We start from the raw sequence: 8,906 nt of genomic DNA on the forward strand, positions 1-8,906 counted from the left end.
AGTTCTGGGACTCCTTCCAGAAGGCCATGGGCACCAACATTCGCTTCAGCACAGCTTTCCATCCTCAAACTATTGGCCAAGTCGAGCGAGTCAATCAAATTCTTGAAGATATGCTCAGGGCTTGTGTCATTTCCTTTCGCATGAAATGGGAAGATTGTCTTCCATATGCCGAATTCTCCTACAACAACAGTTTCCAAGCGAGTTCGGGCAAGGCCCCATTCGAAATTCTCTATGGCAGAAAGTGCTGTACTCCTCTCAATTGGTCAGAGACTGGTGAACGCCAACTTATTGGCAATGACTTAGCCACAGAGGCTGAAGAAATGTGTAGAGTCATCCGTGAAAATCTCAAAGCCGCGCAATCGCGCCAGAAGATTTACTATGATAGCAAGCACCGTGATTTGGCTTTCGAGATCGGAGACCATGTCTACCTCCGCATCTCTCCAATGAAAGGCACTCGTCGCTTCGGTATCAAAGGGAAGCTTGCCCCTAGATACGTGGGTCCTTTCAAGATCATTGGCAAAAGAGGCGACTTCGCCTATCAACTTGAGCTTCCCTCCAACTTCACGGACGTGCACGATGTGTTCCACGTGTCACAGCTTCGCAAGTGCTTCAAGACTCTTGAGCGCACCATCAATTCGAAGAGATTGATCACCAAGAAGATCTGTCTTATCACGAGCACCCTGTTGCTATTCTTGAAGAAACTGAGCGCAAGACTCGCAACAAGTCAATCAAATTCCTGAAAGTGAAGTGGTCGCACCATTCCGATCGAGAAGCCACCTGGGAACGCGAGGACCACCTCCGTTCCGAATATCCGGAGTTCTTTCAGTCCTAGAGCTCGGGACAAGATCCTCTCGTAGTGGTGGAGTGTTGTAACACCCCGGATGTAACTTTCCATATTTGTAACTCCAACTCTTGCCATTTTCGGCTATGTGTTATGATATTCCCTTCATGGTCGGGTTTTGTTTTTTCGTTTTGCATTTTGTTCATGTCATGCATCTCATATCATGTCATCATGTGCATCTCTTTTGCATACGTGTTCGTCTCATACATCCGAGCATTTTCCCCGTTGTCCGTTTTGCAATCGGACACTCCCACATGCACCGGCGCACCCCTCTTGTTTCTTTTCGTGAGCGGGTGTTAAACGTGCTCGGAATGGACCGAGGTTTGTCAAGTGGCCTTGGTACACCACCGGTAGACCACCTGTCAAGTTTCGTTCCATTTGGAGGTTGTTTGATACTCCAACGGTTAACCGGGTAACCGCAAAGGTCTTTTGTGTGGTGCAGCAAAACCCCACTCCTAACAGCCTAAAACCCATCTAAGTCACTTCCATGCTCTAGGTCGTTCGATCACGATCGTGTGGGCGAAAACCGCTCTCCATTTGGAGCCTCCTAGCTCCCTCTACCTATAAAAACACCTCCCCCTCCGAAATTCGAGGTGCAACCCTAGTCCCCTTCCTTTCTCCGCAGCCGGACATGTCCGCCGCCGCCCCGCGCCAACCCCAGCGCGACACGCGGCCCAGCCACCGCGCCCCCGCCACCAGCCCGCGAGGCCCCCGCCCCGTGCCTCCTCCCGCACCTCGGCCGCGCCGCCTCGCCGCCTTCGCCGCCGTCTCGCCGGCGCCGCCGCGCCGCCGCCCGGTCTCCTCCGCTCCGGCCCCGAGTGCTCCTCCCTCTTCCCCGAGCTCCGCCGCCGTCTCCCTCCTCTCCTCCGCCGGCCGCCGCCTCTGCTTCGGCGCGAGCTCCGGCCAGCGAGCCCGACGAGCCTCGGCCGAACCCTAGTTCTCGCACGGTTGACTTCTCTCCCTCCCCGATTTTTCTCCAAGTCCCGAAGATTTTTCTTTATATGCTCCTGTTCATCGCATCATAACTCTCTGCATATAGCTCCGTTTCGTGCGTGTAATATATCGAAATGTTCATCTCGACATGCTCTTCATTTTTTTCCATTACGCGATGTTCATTTGAGTCCATCTTGATGCCCAAATCTCTGATGCAAGAGTGCTATATGCTGTTAACTGCTGTTATCAGAACTTGGTGATTTGTTATTTTTGTTGCATTTGATGTGTGCATCTTATGAGTAGGAGCTATACATGTGTTTTGATGTATGACATGCCATATTTACAGAGGTGTATGCCATGTATTTTTGTGATCTCTGTGGTGACTAGCACAAGCATGCAAACTAGGCTTCGTGATGTTTCTGTTTTCAAGGATTTAGTGAAATCTGTTACTGCTGTTATTTTGTTGCTATGTATCCATGTGGCTACAGAGAGATCCATGCTTCTTTTGGGCATGTTCAGTAGGGATGTTTTGTAGATATAGTTGTGCTCTATCCATTCATGCCCCTGTTTGCAATTATGGAGTGCCCTAGCATGTCTTAATCTTGCTCTACTTGTGCTATAAAATATTCCTGGCAGATTGTTAACATGATATTCAATTTTGCCAAGGTTGTTATAGTTGTTTCATACATGCTATGTACTTGATCTTGCCATGGTTTGCTTCATAAACATGCCCTTTTGCTGTAGGTATGCTTGTTTTGTCATGAATTGCTTTGTGTTGAGTGAATCAAGCTCACAAAGATGCCTTCATAATACTGTTTCTGCCATGATCTGTTTTCTGCTAAGTCTGAAACCTGTTAACGAAACTTGCTATGTTTACATGGTTGCCATCATATCTTCTGGTCCTTTTTGGCTCATGGTCACTAAGGGACTTTTCTTCTATGCATTCAGTAATTTCACTAAGTCTGTGAACCTGGTATCTTTTGCACTTTTGCCATGCTTGTTTGAACCTGTTATGCTGTGATCTAGCCGTAGCTCAGTGTTCATCTTTTGTCAAGCATCTCCTGTAGATTACTGCCATATGCTTTGTTGCTATGTTGGAGTGCTGTAGCATAGTTTCTTGATGTATTCTAAGTGCTATCCTGCTGTTAATCACAGATTTATGTCATTCTTGTTTTGCTTGCCATTTGCAAACCGTGCATCCGTTTCTGGTGATCTTTATATCAATTTCGACCGAAATCATCTCATCTTTCCAGTGGCATACTTGGTTTGCCAAGTTACTGCCTTGTTCATTCTTTTTCTTCTGGAGCACGCATATGCATCGCATACCACATCTCGCATATCATGCATGTTTTGCATCATGTTGCTTGTGCATTTCCCGTGATTGATTGTGGTTCCGTTGCTTGTGTTCTTGTTTTGGGTAGATCCGGGAGACGAGTTTGTGAACGAGGAACCTGTTGAGTACGCTCACGAGGATCAAGCTTTCGACAAATCTGAGAACCTTGTAGGCAAGATGACCATACCCTCGAAATCACTTCTCTCTCTGCTTTGCTAGTTGTTTGTTCTATTGCCATGCTGCGCTACCTACCACTTGCTATATCATGCCTCCCATATTGCCATGTCAAGCCTCTAACCATCCTTTCCTAGCAAACCGTTGTTTGGCTAAATTACCGCTTTTGCTCAGCCCTTCTTATAGCGTTGTTAGTTGCAGGTGAGGTTGAAGTTGGTTCCATGTTGGAACATGGATATTTTGGGATATCACAATATCTCTTATTTAATTAATGCATCTATATATTTGGTAAAGGGTGGGAGGCTCGGCCTTATGCCTGGTGTTTTGTTCCACTCTTGCCGCCCTAGTTTCCGTCATACCGGTATTATGTTCCTTGAGTTTGCGTTCCTTACGCGGTTGGGTGATTTATGGGACCCCCTTGACAGTTTGCCTTGAATAAAACTCCTCCAGCAAGGCCCAACCTTGGTTTTACCATTTGCCACCTATGCCTTTTCCCTCGGGTTTTCGCGATCCCGAGGGTCATCTTTATTTAAACCCCCGGGCCAGTGTTCCTCTGAGTGCTGGTCCAAACTAGAGCCACTTGCAGCGCCACCTTGGGGAAACTCGAGGATTGGTTTTAGTTGTACTAGTGTTCATCCGGTGTGCCCTGAGAACGAGATATGTGCAGCTCCTATCAGGATTTGTCGGCACATTCGGGCGGCTTTGCTGGTCTTGTTTTACCATTGTCGAAATGTCTTGTAAACCGGGATTCCGAGACTGATCAGGTCTTCCCGGGAGAAGGTTTATCCTTCGTTGACCGTGAGAGCTTATAATGGGCTAAGTTGGGACACCCCTACAGGGTATTATCTTTCGAAAGCCGTGCCCGCGGTTATGAGGCAGATGGGAATTTGTTAATGTCCGGTTGTAGAGAACTTGACACTTGACTAAATTAAAATACATCAACCGTGTGTGTAGCCATGATGGTCTCTTCTCGGCGGAGTCCGGGAAGTGAACACGGTTTGAGTTATGCACGAACGTAAGTAGTTTCAGGATCACTTCTTGATCATTTCTAGCTTCGCGATCGTTGCGTTGCTTCTCTTCTCGCTCTCACTTGCGCAGCTCCACCTCATTACTCCATCCTTTCCTATAAGCTTAAATAGTCTTGATCTCACGGGTGTGAGATTGCTGAGTCCTCATGACTCACAGATTCTAGCAAAACAGTTGCAGGTGCCGACGATGGCAGTGCAGATGACGCAACCGAGCTCAAGTGGGAGTTCGATGAGGAACGTGGTCGTTACTATGTTTCGTTTCCTGATGATCAGTAGTGGAGCCCAGTTGGGACGATCGGGGATCTAGCATTTGGGGTTATCTTATTTTCATTTGTTCTTGACTGTAGTCGGTCTATGTGTGGATTTTGGATGATGTATGAATTTATTTATGTATTGTGTGAAGTGGCGATTGTAAGCCAACTCTCGTTATCCCATTCTTGTTCATTACATGGGATTGTGTGAAGATGACCCTTCTTGCGACAAAACCATAATGCGGTTATGCCTCTAAGTCGTGCCTCGACACGTGGGAGATATAGCCGCATCGTGGGTGTTACACACCAGCAAATGCGGCATGCTGCCTCCAGTGGTCTTGAAGGGCCCCACCATGTCGAGTCCCCAGACCGCGAAGGGCCAGGCGATCGGGATGGTTCGGAGTGCCGACGTCGGCTGGTGGCTGCACTTGTTGAAGTGCTGGCATCCCTCGCACTTGAGGACGAGAGACTCAGCGTCTTCGAGGGCCATGGGCCAGTAGAAACCATGGCGGAAAGCCTTGGCCACCAGGGACCGCGAGGCGGCTTGGTGCCCGCACTCGCCCTGGTGTATATCGAGGAGGATCTCAATGCCCTTGTCTTGCTCAACGCAGCGCTGGAACACGCCGGTGGAGCTGCGTTTGATGAGCTCGTTGTTGATGATGCTGTAGGCAGACGCCCGGCGCTGCACTTGCCGGGCTTCGGTCTTGTCCATGGGGAGGACTCCGTTCTCCAGAAACTCTGAGATGGGCAGGGCTCATGATGGCGCCGTCACCACGATGAAGACGGCCACCATGGCAGGTTCTGGGACGGCTGCCCCCGAGCCGAGTTCAGCGGCCCCCGGGTCGGGAACGGCGGCGGCCTGGTCGAGGGTTGCAGCCCCCGGGCCGGCATGAGTAGTCCCCGGGATGGGCTCGGCAGTCCCGGGGCCGGGTTGAGGTGCGGTCAGGTTGTCCGGGACGTTGATGGACTCGGAGTCCGGAGACGGCTTGACGGATGGCTTGTGCAGGTGCTCGAGGGAGACGCCGGACGGGATGGATTGCCGGGACGAGGCGATCTTGGCGACTGTGTCGGCCGCCTCATTTTCCATGCGCGGGACATGGAGGAACTCGCAGCCCACGAAGAATCCGTACAACTTCTGCACGAGGAAGCGGTAGCTCGCCATGTTGGGGTCACGGGCGTGCCACTCGCCGGAGCACTGCTGCACCACCAGGTCCGAGTCGACGTAGCACAGGATCCGTCGGATGCCAAGTTCCTTGGCAAGCCGGAGGCCATGCACAAGGGCTTTGTATTCGGCGATGTTGTTGGAGGCGGTGAAGTGGATCTGGAGCGCGTATTTGAGCCGGTCGCCCTTCGGGGAGGACAACACAATGTCGGCCCCTAGGCCGAGATGCATCTTCAAGCCATCGAAGTGCATGCGCCAGTGCATTGAGTCCGGCGGCAGCGGCAGATACTGGGTCTCGGTCCAGTCGATGAGGAAGTCGGCCAGAGCTTGGCACTTAATCGTAGTGCTGGGCTCGTAGAGGATGGTGTGGCCGGCTAGCTCGAGCGCCCACTTGGCGACCCGCCCAAGAGGCATCCCGGCAGCTGATGATTTTGTTGAGAGGGGCCCTACTGACCATGGTAACAACATGCTCTTAGAAGTACTACTCACACCCAGCAGTGGAGTCGATGACTTGGTCGATCCGCGGGAGGGCGAATGGATCCTTGGGGCAGGCCTTGATCAGGCTGGTGTAGTCGATACACATGCGCCAGGTCTTTTTCTTCTTCAGGACGAGGATTGGGTTGGCCAGCCACTTGGGGTGAAACACTTCCATGATGAAGCCGGCCGCCAAAAGCTTGGCGACCTCTTTACCAATGGTTCTTCTCTTCGGAAAAACGTCACAGGGCTTGACGGACAGGCTTGGCGTCCTTGCGGACATGGAGTTTGTGCTCGGCGTACTTCCTCGGCATACCCAGCATGTCCTTTGGGGTCCATGCAAAAATATCCCGATTCTCACGGAGGAAGTCGACGAGCTCGCCTTCCTATTTGTTGTCGAGGCGGGTGCCCACAACAACGTACTTGCTGCAGCTGGGGTCTTTCGGGTTCAGCTTCACTTTCTTGGTCTCCATGGAGGGCTTGAACGAGGCCTCGTCAGCTGGCTCCTCGGCAGGGATCAGCGCGGCCGACGCCTCTTTGGCCAAGGCGATGATTCGGTCGAGTTGGCGCCGCTCCTCGGCTACGACCAGTGACTCGGCCAGCTTGGCACCGTCTCGGGCACACTCTATGGACTTGCGGTAGTCGCAGGTGATGGTGATGAGGCCCTTCGGACCCGGCAGCTTCATCTTCAGGTAGGCATAGTGGGGACCCGGGCGCACTCTATGGTACGCGCTGGTCAGGTCCACCACCTCGAACCAGAGCGGCTCGCGTCGGAAGTGGTTGCTCTCGCTGAGCAGGACGCCGAGCCAGAGCCGACCGATTGGAGAGCAGGAGAGGCCGGGAACGATGCCGTGGAAGATCATCTGGGTCGGCTCCAAGTCTTTGGCCTCGAGGCCGAGCTTCGTCATGGTGTCACGGTAGAGGATGTTGATGCTGCTGCGCCGTCGATGAGAACCCGGGAGAACTTGCACGTGCGCCGAGGTGCGATGATGGTGGGGTTGAGGATGGGGGTGTAACCACCCGGGTTTGGCATGACGGCCCGGTGGTCCTCCTGAGTCCAAGTGACCGGGCGCTCCGACCAGTGCATGTATTCCGGCTTGACCGGGATGACGGTGTTCACCTCCTGACGAAGGAGGCACTCGCTACGTTTGTCGTCGCTGAGGCTGGTGAAGACGACATAGGTCGCTTTCTGCGCCGGGTAGACATCGTTGCGCATTGCGCCGCCAGCCGGTGGCGGCGGTGGAGGCGGAGGCGGCTGCCCCGCTCCCAGAGCCCGGGCCGGAGGAGGCGGGATGTCGCCCCTCAGGAGGCACTTGGTGATGGCGCATTGCCGAAGTGTGTGCGTGGACGGCCTTGCGCCGCTGTGGTGCTTGCAGGGGGTGTCGAGCATCTCCGCGAAGCTCATGGCAGGTTGCCACGTCGTCTTGCCGGTCTGCCGATGCTTGCCGGCCGGGTCGGTCGCGGGCGCCTGTTCGGTGGCTACGACGAGCCGGTTGTCGTAGCGCTGGGCCGGCTGATCGGCCTTGTGCTTGTTGTTCTGCTGGTTGTGCTACTGCCGGCTTCCTTCGCCGGCCGGCTTCGGGGGTGACCGGCTTCGCTTTTCCAGCTTCATCCAGTGCCACCTGGATCTTCATGGCGGATTCCGTGTTGGTGTACTTGTCCACCGTTACCATGAGCGCGGCCATGGTGGCCGGCTCGGAGCGTAAGAGCTTGTGCTTGAGGAGGGTGCCATCCCGGCACCCGTTGACGAAGTATTGGATTGCCTGGACTTCGTGGACGCCCTCGCAGCTGTTCCGGAGCTCGGTCCAGCGCGCGAGGTACTCGCGGCCGGTTTCCGCTGGTCCCTGCATGCATATGGCAAGCTGACTGGGGCCGCCGAGTCGTTTGTAGGTGCCGATGAAGTTGCGCAAGAAGGCCTGCTCGAAGTTGACCCACGCGTTGATGCTGCCTGCCGGTAGACTGTTCAACCAGGTGCGGGCCGACCCCTAGAGCATGAGAGGCGCGTAGCGTACGGCGAGGCGGTGGTTCCCGCCGGCGATGCCAATGGCAGTGGTGTAGTCGGTGAGCCAGTCCACCGGCTTCACGGTGCCGTTGTACTTGGGGGTGCCGCGGGGGAGCGTGAACCTTTTAGTCAAGGGCTCATCCCGGATGCGCGATCCGAAGCACGCCGGCCCGACGGGGCCGCTCTCCTCTAGCTCCTGGGTGAGTGCGAGTCGGTCGAGGCGGTGGTGGGCGTCGATGTCGTCGATGGCGTGCGGGCCCAGCCGGTCAGTGACCACGCCGCGGGGGCCGGGTCGACCGCAGCCGGACGCCGGACGGGTTGGAGCAGGGGGTCGAGTCGGCGTCGGACCTCCAAGACCGGCGCATCGCACAAGCTGCCGGCAGTCGTCGAGGCAGGGTTGCGCCGGGTCCGGGTGCGGTCGGAGTGCGCCTCGCTAGGTGGTGAAGACATCGTGTTCTGGTGGTCGGCGACCCGGGCGGAGCCGGATCCGGCTGGCTTGGCGAGTTGGTTGAGGCGGTCCTGCTGTGCGTTGGCCGCAGCGAGGAGGTCGTTCACCCTTCTGAGGCGGTCCTGCAGCTCTTCGCCTGCGAGCTGATCTAGGCCGACCGCGGCCGCCTTGGCGGCGCGCATGTTCTTCGTGGTAGTCTCGTAGATGGGAGGGATGGCGCTGAAGGCGCGCCCGATCGCGCCGCCCCGGGCCCGCACGTC

General features: G+C 54.9%; 1 protein-coding gene across 1 annotated transcript; it reads right to left on the reverse strand.

The window, feature by feature from the left end:
* Positions 1 to 686: 686 nt before the first annotated feature.
* LOC109758732 (uncharacterized) lies at positions 687 to 5,272 on the reverse strand. Its single transcript, XM_020317597.1, has 2 exons — positions 4,868 to 5,272; positions 687 to 701 (listed from the first exon to the last, which is right to left on the reverse strand). The coding sequence occupies exons 1-2, from the start codon at positions 5,270 to 5,272 to the stop codon at positions 687 to 689; spliced, it is 420 nt and encodes a 139-aa protein (XP_020173186.1).
* Positions 5,273 to 8,906: the final 3,634 nt, after the last annotated feature.

This window comes from Aegilops tauschii, chromosome 2 (genome assembly GCF_002575655.3).
Source record: "Aegilops tauschii subsp. strangulata cultivar AL8/78 chromosome 2, Aet v6.0, whole genome shotgun sequence".
NCBI classification, from domain to species: domain Eukaryota; kingdom Viridiplantae; phylum Streptophyta; class Magnoliopsida; order Poales; family Poaceae; genus Aegilops; species Aegilops tauschii.